Source organism: Platichthys flesus, chromosome 8, assembly GCF_949316205.1.
Source record: "Platichthys flesus chromosome 8, fPlaFle2.1, whole genome shotgun sequence".
NCBI lineage: Eukaryota > Metazoa > Chordata > Actinopteri > Pleuronectiformes > Pleuronectidae > Platichthys > Platichthys flesus.
This window is the reverse complement of record NC_084952.1, coordinates 14,473,895-14,487,562: the sequence shown is the minus strand read 5'-3', so window position 1 is coordinate 14,487,562 and position 13,668 is coordinate 14,473,895. Positions and strand designations below refer to the sequence as shown.

At 44.3% G+C, this 13,668-nt stretch overlaps 2 protein-coding genes across 5 annotated transcripts in view; both read left to right on the top strand.

Moving 5' to 3' along the window:
* The first annotated feature begins 7 nt into the window (after positions 1 to 7).
* On the top strand, positions 8 to 8,715 carry gabra6a (gamma-aminobutyric acid type A receptor subunit alpha6a). Of its 3 annotated transcripts, none has more exons than XM_062394560.1 (10): positions 8 to 366; positions 445 to 551; positions 713 to 780; positions 1,200 to 1,420; positions 1,511 to 1,593; positions 2,058 to 2,201; positions 3,180 to 3,332; positions 3,436 to 3,686; positions 5,921 to 6,165; positions 7,833 to 8,715. In XM_062394560.1, exons 1-10 carry the CDS (start codon positions 308 to 310, stop codon positions 7,852 to 7,854), a joined length of 1,353 nt encoding a protein of 450 aa, XP_062250544.1. In that variant the 5' UTR covers positions 8 to 307; the 3' UTR covers positions 7,855 to 8,715. The 3 variants fall into 3 exon arrangements, with proteins under 3 accessions (XP_062250544.1, XP_062250543.1, XP_062250545.1); XM_062394559.1 differs by having other exon boundaries at positions 5,918 to 6,165; XM_062394561.1 differs by lacking the exon at positions 7,833 to 8,715 and adding an exon at positions 3,764 to 3,789 and having other exon boundaries at positions 5,918 to 6,088.
* Positions 8,716 to 8,959: 244 nt separating this feature from the next.
* gabrb2a (gamma-aminobutyric acid type A receptor subunit beta2a) overlaps positions 8,960 to 13,668 on the top strand; it is a 40,930-nt gene continuing 36,221 nt past the window's right edge. For both annotated transcript variants that reach the window (XM_062394558.1, XM_062394557.1), the window contains exons 1-3: positions 8,960 to 9,121; positions 9,252 to 9,352; positions 9,780 to 9,847. In XM_062394558.1, the coding sequence (XP_062250542.1) occupies positions 9,048 to 9,121; positions 9,252 to 9,352; positions 9,780 to 9,847 (243 nt within the window). In that variant the 5' untranslated portion in view covers positions 8,960 to 9,047. The remainder of the gene's footprint in view (positions 9,122 to 9,251; positions 9,353 to 9,779; positions 9,848 to 13,668) is intronic.

Below are 13,668 nucleotides of genomic sequence, written 5' to 3'. Positions count from 1 at the left end.
CCTTAATATTATTATATTATTATTATCCTCAGTATTATAAACTGATGTGTAATATTGGCTACATGTTTTTGTTTTAGCTTTAGTTGTTTTAATTAGCACCAGAGACTAAAATAATCCAGTGTTTGTCTAAAAATGGAGCGGATTTACTAATCTGTTAATTAGATTACTGTTCCTGCCTTAGTGCCTTGTGTGTCCTCATGCATACAGACCAGCCCCTCGACGCTCATGAACATCACCTGAACTGCTCTCACATTGTACTTTTATTAAGTATGAGTTGATGAGACAGTTGAATGTGAATTGGTGTTGAATGCGACCTAGGATGGCTGCTCTGACATTGCCTTTGGTTACTTTTCTCTGCTGGATGAGGTAAGTCGTCGTCTTTATTATAACATGGGTCGGGGTACACTCAGTCTGGGAGTTTAACTTTATTAATTTACTTTGCAGCCTCTGTAGTGTAAGTGCAAATGAGAAGGTTTACTCGGAAAACATCACTCGCATTTTGGATCGACTTTTGGATGGCTACGACAACAGACTGCGTCCTGGATCTGGAGGTAATTTCAATATCAAATCCTGAAGCCTTGTGTTCCTGAGGCATCGCCTCGGCAAAATACAGCACGACCCTTTAAATATTTAATACAAGTACACTGTGCCTTGTTATTTTTGTACCTCCTTTGCTGTAGCGTGCACTGTACACTGTTATTTATTATTGCAGGTGGTTTAACAGAGGTGAAGACAGACATCTTTGTCACCAGCTTCGGGCCTGTTTCAGATGTTGATATGGTAAGATACTGCTCCTGCTAGTAGAAGTGTATGTGTTGACTGTAGGAGACGACAGCGCTTCAGTGACCACTGAATGCCTGCTTTATAGGCAATCTGCCATGAAGCCATCTAATGAGCTTTAATCTGTTTGACCAGCTCTATAACTCTATTATTGATGGCCTCTAAATCAATATGACAACATGTCAGACAGAAGAAATGGCTGAATGAATTGATTAATGATCATCTGGAATGAGTGGCATCCATCATTACCTCATCATTTCTCCCAACCTTCCACTGCAAGTCGAAATGTATCCTCAGGATTCTAGATGCTGATGAATTGTGTTGACTGCGTCTTAGAAATGAGAATTCTTACAGCGGCATGGTTACCAATATGATATGATGTGATAGGTTGTCACTAATATCAGATGTCCGTGCATCAGGAGTACACCATGGACATGTTCTTCCGCCAGATGTGGGTTGATGAGCGTTTGAAGTTCGAGGGCCCCACTGAGATCCTGCGGCTGAACAATCGCATGGTGGACAAGATCTGGACTCCTGATACTTTTTTCAGAAACTCCAAAAAGTCCATTTCCCATAACATGACCACACCGAACAAGCTCTTCCGCATCATGCAGAATGGGACAGTCCTCTACACAATGAGGTGATGTTTGATACTACAGTTGGTGTTTTGGTGACTTTTTCATTGAAATGTTGAACTCATCCTGATTTCGGTGTGTCATATTTGTGTCAGACTGACAATCAGCGCAGAGTGTGCGATGAATCTGGTCAACTTCCCCATGGACGGCCACGCCTGTCCTCTAAGATTTGGGAGCTGTAAGTATGGAACAATAACGGATATGTTCACAAATAGAGGCAGATAGAGTGGCACTCTTCAAGGCAAATTCAATCGAGCTGCACTAAATTGCACAAACTAATAGATATCAGTTTTTCTAAATATGTCCGATTTTTATCATCAAGATCAAGGAAATTGGTGAGAATGTCAAAAACACGCCCTATATTACAATGTTTTAGGATGGAAAATAAAAATCCTGCATCCACCTTTTTTTCCAAATCCATACCAACATGTATTGGCTTCTCTCTTGGCGCATGTCCCATGCTCCCACCTGGTCTCATGGAATTCCAATCAGTCGTTTTTTCATAATCTTGCTCACAAACTAACAAATAGGCAGAATTGAAAATAATTAATTAAGATAATAATAATGTCCTGTAATGTGCAGATTCATAAAAGGGACGAGCAAGAGTTTGAAGTGTTTTCTCAAATCTCTTTGCATTTGCAGATGCCTACACGAGGAGTGAGATCATTTTCACCTGGAAGAAGGGGCCAGTACTATCTGTCGATTGTCCCAAAGAGTCCATGAGTCTTTTGCAGTACGACCTTGTGGGACAGACTTTGTCCAGTGAGATATTCAAATCAAATACAGGTATCACTCTTACGTTTTTCTTTTGCTTTGCTTTTCTCCGAAGGGTGCTGTTACAGTTGCTCCAGCACTTTAAGTGCAATTACAAGATTCTCCTGAGTTGAATCTGGCAGTAGAAAGAGGTCAAATGAGTGTTTTCAAACTCTGTACTCATGCCCGTTACTCTCCCATGGCAGAGCTGATATATAAAAGCAAAGACTTCCTTGAGCAGCCGTCTAAGATGCTTAAGTGGTCAAGGCCTAATGCGTGTGGCGTGCCTTAAAAAAGAACTACAGGGTTTAAAGCCCATGAATGCACCGGCAAAGTGCAGGGAGGATGGAGTAGTGTGCATGCATGGGTGTGTGTGTGCGTGTGTGTGTGTGTGTGTGTGTGTGTGTGTGTGTGTGTGTGTGTGTGCATTTTCTCCTTTCACCAGAAGAGGAAGAAGTGATCCCCTGCTGTGAACCCCGCATATTCCTGGACCAGAGAGGAACAGAACGAGGCAGGCTCCAAAACATAGAGATGATACCAGTTTAGAGAAACACAGAGAGCGAGAGGGAAAGCCTCGGTGTGTGTGTGTGTGTGTGTGAGTGTGTGCGTGTTGCAGCGCGTTTTTTTCTCTGTGGATGTCTGCATGCATGTGTTAGACGGCGCAGGGCAGTGTTACGCATAGTGACACTGCATGCTCTCCCTCTGCCCCCCACTCACCCGCTTCTCCTTCCTCCTCTCGACTTCATCCCATTCCCAAATGTCTGCTTTGCTCCCTCCTTCTCCTTCCCCACCTCGTTTCTTTGGTCCCGTTTTCTCTCTTCCTCCTTCTTCTCTTCCCTCACATGCAGTCTCGCAGTCAGCTGCATTGTTGTTCCAGTAACAGCAGCGTTAGTAGCCACACATCCCTCTCAGCAGCTCTTCAGTTTCAAGGGCATGCAAGGGCATCCGCTCCTAGCTCCCCTGCTCTGTCCCTCAGGGTGGCTCTCTTCACACGTGCTGTTTATCTTGCAGGTCACTACTCTGTGCAGGTGATCCATTTCCACCTCCAGAGGAAGCTCGGTTACTACCTCATTCAGACCTACATCCCCCTCATAATGGTTGTTGTGTTGTCACAAGTCTCTTTTTGGATTAACAAGGAGTCCGTCCCGGCACGTACAGTGGCTGGTATGTTCCTCTGTCCTCAATCCCAAATTTAACGTTCACAAATAATATTAAAATACATCTGTGGCATGTGTCAGAGTACATAAATATGTTTGTCTTCCTCCAGGCATCACCACAGTGCTGACCATGACCACCTTGAGCATCAGCGCCCGTCAGTCACTTCCCAAAGTGGCCTATGCCACAGCCATGGATTGGTTCATTGCTGTGTGCTTTGCCTTCGTGGCATCGGCTCTGGTGGAGTTTGCCGCAGTAAACTACTTTGCCACGCTGCAGGCCAATCGTCTGACCAAACGAAAAACCAGACAAGACAAGCTGGAAGTGTTGGCGACCGGCAGCGACGATGACGACACAGTTTCTGTGAGTATTTAACTTTATCTTACCAGTAAATCCAGAAATGCTCTGTCCGATCTCAACAACCTGACGTATTTCCACAGGGCCCTAGGAAGTGGAGGGTCAACTGGTCAGTGTTGTAGATGAGAAAATGTGTCCCCACCCCCAAGTCCCCATTTATTTTAAACTGTACCTGCTGTGATGTCACTGATGATGTGAAAACTGTTGCATCATCAGTGACAGCCCAGAATGTTGGGGGTTCTTAGGCTAGATTAATGGAGATAAAAATATCTTGTACAGTCAAAAACATCAGTGTCAATAACGTAGGATAATAACCAGCTGAAAATTCACTTAAGTCAATGAAACACAGCGATCATTTTATCACTTTGGATGCCAGATGTTATTTCACCTACCTGTGCCAATTCTAATTTTGCATGATTGTTGCTCTTCCAGTTCCGATATTACTCATAAACAACATTCATTTTTAGTAAAATAAAGTCTGTGGAAATTATAAGACACAATTGTAAGACAGAGTAATAACAGTTTTTCTGGGAGGACTATGTTGTTTTTAAAAAGACATAAAAAGCAAATGAGCATATGGAATAATTAGAAATTTGGAAAAATGTAGGTCTGTTTCATTTTCTTTCAGACAGGTAGACGAGATGTTCAGCAGCTAGTTAGCATATAGCACAGGCTAGGCTAGTTGTCTCCCCTCTTTCCCCTTTCTCTTTATGCTAAGCTAAGATAATATAGTTCACAGACATTATAGTGGTAATCGATCTTACATTTCTGAACACTTTTATGATATTAGAAGAAATCTTAGAAATTGATCTCTTATATATTTGACAGCATTAGAAGGACGTTACAGAGGTCGGTAGAGCACATACCTCCGCCACATACCCAAAGTCCCCTGACGCTAACTGATCAATATAGATAGATGGATAGATAGATTCATTTATTCATCCCCGAAGGGAAATTAAGTCGTCATAGCAGCCGGTACATTTGAATACAATAAAATACAATACAATAGAATAAAATATAAAATATAAAATATTGCGGTAGAATGAATAAAAACAGAAACACAAGATAAATAGGTAGATAAGGTGCAGTGGCAGATGATGGTAATAGTACCGATGATATGATGTTAATGTTATTGTTAGACAGTATATAAGAAATAGTACAGTATATATAGTATATAATATATATTTATATATGATAGTAATTATACCAATACAAAAGCAGTATATAGTAATAATAGCAGCAACAGTATATATAATAATAATAATAGTAAAAATCAGCCACAGAACTGTCAAAGAAAGTTCCCGGATCCAGCCCCTGATCTGAATAAGCACCAAACTTCAGTGGGTTCTTCCTTGGGTCATGACCTTAGACTTATCTGGCTAAAAACCGATCAAACAAGCAGAATAACAGTGTTGTTATAGTTGTAGAACTGTTTTCCTAAAGTTTGAGTCAAAGCAACGCGCTCAGCTTCTGCCATCACGTTAACAAGGTGTGTGATTTCCATTTAAGACGCCATGATTTTATATACACAGAGTCGCTGATGCATTTACATAGCTAATTTACATAGCTAATGGTGAATGGAGATCCAGAGTCTCCTCCGTGTCGCAGAGAGTTTGATGCAGTGATGCTGATAATGAACACTAAGCCGGCAGCTTCCGACTCAGACGCAGAGCGAAAGAAATCAACGCTACAGATATGGAAGTCTTTTTTTTTTCTTTTCTATGCATTTCCAAGTAGTCGCCCTGTCTTTCCCGTTCTTGCCATTCAGGGCACACCACCCATTAAATAGTAATGTGTGCTGTTGTAGTGCTCTCATCTCCTGCTATACGCTTTATGCTAATACAGTAAGCCACCACAGCATCCTCCTGGGATCTGTCTCACATGTAGGGCTCATGGTTAGATGCTTTAAAAATAGCCTCAGTGTGCGAGAGGAGAGCAACTCCAGCACTCCTCCCTGCATCATCTCCCAACCATCCTATGGGCATCCAGCAAACTACCTGCTGCGGTCTATAGGGACGTTGGCATGCCATTGAGAGAAAGCTCCTGTGGGAACCAATATTACCTCTAACATTGCATGCGTGACTCCATGTTAAAATGAACATGTACAGTGTAGAAACATTTCTTCCTCCCATGTTTCTCTCTCTCGCTCTCTCTCTCTCTTTGCACCACAAAACCCTCACTAACCCCACCTTACCCCATCCTGCTTCCCCTCCAAATCAACCCCGCCCCCCTCCCAGCAGTCGGACAGCAGCCCTCGGGAAGGCCTGAAGAAGAGGAACCACTCAGTGTGCCGCAGTGAGCTGGGAGAAGCTCCGCCAATGCCCAACTTCCTCCAGCAGGGCTCAGCTTTTCCTCAGATCCCGCAGTTGGCCGGCACCAGCCCCATCGACGAGCACGCCCGTATCCTCTTCCCCCTGACATTCGCCCTCTTCAACCTCGTCTACTGGTTCATCTACCTGGGCCAAGACAACATGGAGAGTGCCAGGTACACAAACCTCATTTCAGTTATCTGTCCTGGCACTGGTTTAAAAAAACAAATTGCAATGAATTGAGTCTAATCAGGAATATTGTCTGTGTCCTCCATTGTGTTAAAGCACATAACGAGAAACACAGTCATTTTGATAAGCTTGGGAACTGTAGTTTATTTCGAGTGGCTCCCACAGGCACCATCCATAGATACTAAATCACCATGTGTTTTAATCCACGTGGAAAATAGACCCCAACAAATTTATTATTTACTCCAGAGTAATGTTTGGTAGTGTCTGACTGCAGTGCCCTGTCGATTTTGGAAAAGCCTTCGACTCAACTACTATTTTACCTAAATATTGACCCTTTTTCTTAAGATTTATGAATATAAGTTGGAACAAATTATTTCCACAGGCAGATCAAGACAATATATAAACTATTGAGGGATGGACTGACACAGAGAATTTTTAAAATAATAACAACAGTTAAAGTTGTGGACACGTGTTATTGATATTTTTCTTTTCAGATGGTCTCACTTCAATAAAATTTAGATTTAGATATCGTACAAGAAAAAATTAAACCAGAGAAAAATAAGAACCACTAAATTTGTTTGTATTTCAAATATACACAAAATATTTTATTCTTGTAGATTGCTAAATTTATTTCAAAATCTTTGGGCATCCCAAACACTTACATTTGGAGCCATTGACAAAACATATTTACTATGTTTTCCAGATTTTTTTTTTTACAAATCTTAAAAGGAGAAAAAACTCTGACAAGTCACAAAGAATGTTTATGCACGTTTACTTCCCTAGTGTGTCAAAGAGCAACAAACCTGTCTTCTCACTCCTCTCTAATTAGGATAGCTTCAGTGAAACAGTAACTACCCACAGTATTTTGTCAAAGACTTTTATCCAGGCAGTAAAAACATCAATAATTTCTGATGCTGAAAAAGCCCCAGGAGTTGTAGGCAAAAAAAAAAAAGACTGATGTTAGGTGGCGTTGTTGCTGCACTGACGCCAGCACCGTGGCTTTTATCATCAGCATAGATTTACAATACAAAAGGGGCTGAGGGCTCAGTTCAGTTGAGCAGCAGAAATAGGCATCAGGCTCTCTACCTATGTTTCCATACAAGGTTTACCTGAAGGATGGTAAACGCCAGTTGTTTCAATGACAACAATATGTGGACATGAGCAAAGTAAACCACATCTTATACTTTGTACATTAACCATGTGAAAAATATAGTGACTATTCACTTTGCAGCTTATGAGCGAGCCACTTAGAACACAAAGCTCCATGTCTAAGAAAGAAAAAAGATGCTGTGCAAAAAAACACAGAGAGAGAGAAGGAGGGAGAGATGTGTTACATAACACTGGGGAGTGCAAATCTGCTCATCATGCTTCTCATGAATTTGTATGCTTGTTTTGTTTATAAAGGTTCTGCAGAGTAATGAGAGAGACAAGATGGAGGGCATGAGAACAGCTGCATCAAATCTATTCCTTTCCACATTTTTTTACCACGTCTCTCTCTATCTTTGGTACTTTTGAAGAGAGGACAGGGAGCGCGGTACAGCAGTTTGGGCTGTGCAGTGTGCTGCAGATACAGAGCGTGGACTCTGAATGTGGAAACAGAGGCGACTGCATGCTCCACTCACATTTTCTGCTGTGATGTGTGTTACTCTTGCAGAGACATGGATCTTAAAAACTGAGAGGTACTGGAAAAGGGCACGTGCAGCCGGAGAGACCTTCAGCATCCAGCCAGCCCCCCCCCCCCCATCTCTCTCTCTCCCCTTTCTGTGTGTGTGAACAATCTCTCAGCATTCACTCTGCTCTCGTCTGACAGAGGAAATGAATCAGAAACTCATTTATTCTCCCGCCGCACATCTATTCATTTCACAGGCTGTGACCACTGCCCACTTGTGTTCTGATCAGTAGCTGAAGAGCTGTCCTTCACGGGCCTCAATCACTTTAAACATGTACTGTACACACAACTACTTCTCAGGGCCCTGGACCGAGACAGACATCACACACCTACAAGTATGCATGACAAACACACACACACACACACGCGCACACACACTGAGAAACACATCAAATAGAAGTGGATGATATAATCTATGATGGCTGTAACTGGTGGTGATGCAACAGTGAACCAATGCTTCCAGAAGCCTGCCATCTACAGAAGTGCAGCTCCCACTACAACAAGATCAAAAGCAATGTAGAGGCGCCTTGCATCCCGCCTTTCGGCTTCTAATACCGTGCACTCAAACCTGAGGAAAATGAGTTGTGGGATTGTGTTTTTCCTTCCCACCTTTGTGCAGGGGCGCTCTGATGCTGCCTTTTGCATGTTCCCATCTGCTGCATGCACACACACACTCGGGGACGATTGGGATAGAAAACCTCTGACTGAGTGCTGCTGACATGAACGCTCTATTTTTGTATGGATGACACATGACTGTTTGGCTCAGATGTTTGCATATGAAGTGATGGATGGAGGGTTGTTCTCTTTTTAGCCACTTGACATGTCTGATAGCGTGAACACAAGGGGAATAAAGTTGTTTTAAACTTGACACATGTGCGTCCAGATGTTTGACCTTGTCAGGATACAGACAAACCCATCTGCCACGTGACAATAAAAAACCAGCTCCGAATTGAACACTCGTCGCGGTTCTCCTCACTCCTCGCTTTAAGAACGTCTGTTTCTTCATTACGCACATCCACTTGTCCCTTTAATATTTTCCTCTGCAATGGAAACTGCTCATCCACCATCATCAGTCCCCACACTTTGATGTTGGGCTGGCTGCACGCATGCGCCCCTCATTGGCTCCTCTGCGCTGTCTGGAGTAAGTTGGATGTGCGCTCTCCTCACTCGCATCCCGAAACCGCCTCAAAAACTGTTGCGATGGGGAGGATCAGGAAAAACCACTTTGGGATTTTGACTTTTTCCTTGCTAGTGACTTTCGTCTGGGCTCAAAGGTAAGCGTCTGCATCTCCATTTTCCCCTCACCCTGCATGTCACGTACAGTGCCTGCACGGCGCGTGATGTTGATGGAGCTATTTTGCATCACACCACCTTTTCCCCCCCCCCCCTTCCTTCCCTATGCAGCGCGAAGGATCTCAAAGATCCGAGCAATATGCCGCTGGTCAAAGAAACAGTGGACAGACTGATGAAAGGATACGACATTCGGTTGAGGCCAGATTTCGGAGGTAAAAAACGAACGGAAAAAGAGGGAATGCCATGTTTTCACGCCCTCCTTGACGCGCAGTACATGTGTAATGAATCGCAAAATCTGCTTTAATTTACATAATCATCCATTCACAAGCCAAATGGGCCTCTCCAATTAGGCTGTGAGCGATGCTGCTGTGCGCTTCTCATTTAGACGAGGCTCTTTAACGCGATCGATCAATGTTTGATTATCTCACAGAATATGGCATTACAGCAGCATCTGCAGGTTCAAACATGGCTAATATCTGTATTTGCTCGGGGCTGACGGTGCTCAAGTGTCCTGTAGGTGGAGGCGAGCAGAGCGGAGAGGAACCTGCTTGTGTGCGCGTCACGAATTTGTTAAATTTGACATGATGGGAGAATGATCCACATCTGTTGTATTAACGCCTCCTTCTCCCCAATTCACAGGTGCACCGGTGGCTGTGGGGATGAATATTGACATAGCCAGCATAGACATGGTGTCTGAAGTCAACATGGTAGGTGTATCGCCATCATTATTATCATCATTATTATTATCCCGCTTCATGGTGCCAATTGCGCCCGGCACAAGTGGGGCTGTGTGCTTCTTATCACGGGTCAATGTGTTCGCGCGAGGGATCCGGGATAACCTGGGCCATGCAGGGTGGAGGAGGCACCTCAGTGAATATATAACATGATAATAATTGAAGGTTTCCATCTCCCCCCCCCCCCCTCCAAAAAGAAAATGCATCATCGCCATCCTCCTCCTCTCGAGTCTCCGCATTTGCAGCTCTGGTGTGTTTGCAGCATTTGAATTCAAAACACACACTCACTGGCGCACTCGGACGCACGGCCCCGGCTGAGAGCTGCGCGCGCGTGTCTCTGCGTGCACGTGTGTGTGAGTGTGTGTGTGTCTTTAAGTGCATGTGTATGTATGTATGTATATGTGTGTGTGTGACTGCTTCAAGCCTCGGTGGTGTAATTTTGTTGACACGCACCCCTCTCTGTCTCCCCCTCTCCTCTCCATCTCTCCATGCAGTTACTTACAAATAATACAAAAAAAAAAACTCTTCTCCAAACTGGCATCACTCGGAGTCTGTTCGACCAATCACATCATCATCCTCGTCATCATCATCATCTACGTAAATGATCAACCCCCTCTCATACTTGTCAGATGACGTAAGCAATTTGTTAATAATAAATGTCTGGTCACACAGCATTGCAACAGCAATAGAAATGTACAGAAACAGCAATTGGCTCTTGACGTGTGGTGCACAGGGATGAAGGACTTGGAGAGGATGGGGGGTGTGGGGGGGGGGGGTTCAGCAGCCCATGCAAGAGCACCACCTATTGATCCGTGTGACAGTCAGACACACAGCTGAGGCTGTGGCTTCCCCAGTGGTGCATGCATTCACTCACACTGCATTCAAACACACGCCATTTCTTGTGCTCTCTTTTGCGATCGGGATTTTGGAGAAAAGAAGCCTTGCAGAGGATTCAGTGTGAGAGCGGATCATTTACAGAGCAGCCTCTCCAAGGAGCAGCATAATGGAGATGTTATATAAGCGCTTGAAAAACAAGTTTGCCACTCGGAATGAAGGGAGATGTGTTTTCTATTATTAATTGAGTCTTGACAAAAAAGTAGAAGTCTGATCAATTTTGCATGTCCGATTTTGGATCTTTGAAATGTCCGCTGGTCAGTTATCATTAGACAGAAGCAGCAGCTCGTTTTGGAGAAGCACTGAATGGTCAGAGCTTCTCCTTGGATGGAAATTATTTATTTCGGTGGACGTCGGAGACAGAGCGGAAGTGCCTCGGGGGTCCGGGGAGATTTAAAATAGAACCCCCCTCACTTGTTATTGCTTTTGCCCCCCCCCACTGGTTCCATGTTTTTCTTTTCGGTCTGTCCGTCAGTCCGTCTGTCTCTCTCTTCCTTCCCTCCTCCATCCTTCCCTCCCACCACTTTGACTGGATCCCTGGCTGTGACTCTGGGCTCAGCAGCCATGTAATCCACCTCTGCCTTGCTCCAAAGGGTTATCTTACTTAAGAACTAGGCATCTATGCAAGCATTCATCTGGAAAAAAAAACACTGCTTCATGCAACCGTGTGAGTGTGTGTCTGTGTGTAGCAAACAAACAGTGAATGGCAGCTGACGTCATGCAATTCCCTGTGGCCATAAAAGAGCATTCATCTCGCTCATTTCTCAGAAAAAAGCTCCCCTTGCCAGATCTGCACAGACATCCCTCTGATACGACGCACAAATTTTCGCCAAAAGTTCAAAAATTCTCAAAAGAAACATCTCAACAGCTCAGTGGACCTCTTTTCCCCACATTGTTGTCACCTTGTGAAAAATCCTCCCTGCTATAACTGGTCAACATCTCCTCCACCTCCTCCTTTCTTCCTCTTGTCCAGCTATGGTTTGTACAATGGAGGAGGGGGAGGGGGTGGGGGGTGGGGGGGTGACAGCAGTGGATGAGATTGATCTCGGTGTAATCAATAATATCCCCATGCACCGCGAACACGAGGATGAAGTTGGTGACCTGCGCTCGGTGCGGGGCTGCTTTGATCGTCCTCATCAGGGGCGGCCACTTTCAAGATTAAAGCGCTGAGAACAACGGGGAGAGGAGGAGGCGAGGATGGAGCTGGTGGAGAGCAAGGTGGTGAGAGAGGTGAAGGTGTGATCAGTTTCACTGTCTCCTCTGATGATGACTAAATCCTGGTGGAGGCTGAGGAAGAGTCCCTGTGTTATCACAAGGCCCAGAAGGAACCTTTAAATCCTGGACAAAAGTCTTTTGCGGCTGCACATTTTCATCCAGCTACATTGTGTTTCCTCAGAACTCAGCTTGACAAATTTGGTATTTGGTAACGTTTGGATATCCATGACACAAAATGCCACTCAGCATAACATTGCCAAGGCCCAGCAGTCCCACCAGCATTTTATTTTTTTATCAAGATCCATTAATTATTAGCTGTCAAACAAGTGAAAAAGTTGAAAAACCTCCTGTCTCACAATTTTGCAGGAAGGTGATAACAACTTCTTAACCATTCCTAACCAAAGCAACAGGTTTCGTGGTAATCCGTCCACTATTTATTGCATAATTTTCCTTGCAGACAAACCAACAAACAAACTAACAGGGGTGAAGCCATAACCTCCATGGAAGCTATCATTTATCAAAGATACCAAATCTATAATCACAGAAGACGAAGGAAATTACGAAAATGTTCAGGCTGTAACCGATGATATTGTTGCCGTTCTGTTTAATATATTGAACCTGTTATCGGAATCAAAAAGAACCGTGAAGAGACAAAGTGCTGAGTCAGTTCCAGTGTGTGTTCTGCTGTTGAACACAACCTAGCTGAAACGTTTTCTCAGAGGCAAACTAAGGCAGAGCGACGAGAGAAGTTTGACTAAAAACCTTTATTTAAATGCACATATTGATTAAAACATTGACCAGCTATGAGCTCACAAGGTTTGAATCGGAATGAAATGGAAATGAAACCGCCTTTCAAGTCAGATTAATCTGCACTGCTTCCAAAGAAAAACTAAAACCTCGCGTCTGTGACACCAAACGATTCCGCTCCACTTACACGTTATTCCAAACGATCACTGACTTTGAATGAATATAGATGAATCTGCTGTTAGAAGCGAAAGGATTTATGAATGTGTTTGTGATCAGTGTGTGTGTGTGTGTGTGTGTGCAGGCCTGCCATCGCGGCAGTGAACAGGTTAGACAGCTGCTGGCTCCTCTAATTAAAGATAAAAATGCCTCTGGTGGAGAATGAGCTCTGCATATTGGTCGACGCTGATTGGAGCCATTGTGGCGTCTTCTGTCTTCCCCGCTCACATGAAGCCTGATGGAGTTTGAGCACGTAACAGGATTTGTAGATTGTAGAACATGCACACGTATGAGGTCAGTCCACATGCTCACCTGCCACTTTGGGATCTTTTTTTTTTTGTCTTTGTGCGGTCTCTAGAGATCCACAACAACGGCCTGTTGGGGCCCCAAAGGTCAGCCATGTTGTCGGGCAATAAAAAAAATGTGCAGGTCAGTCAGTGCCGTGGCATCAGCCTGGCCTGCATGACATTACCAATGTGCTATTTTGAGAGGGAAGTGTCCTCCGAGTCTGAGGTGTGACCACACATCCTCGCTGAGGGTGGGCTCTGCTGACTCACTGGGGTTAGTGCAAAATATGGCACAGATATTATATCAAGGTCGAGAGACACCCCCACCTCCTGCACTCATCCCTGTCTGTCTGTCTATCCGTCCGTCCGCCGAGCGCTGACATCTCGCTCCATCACTCCGTCTTCCCCACTTAGCAGCTGGAACCTCATTTGCAT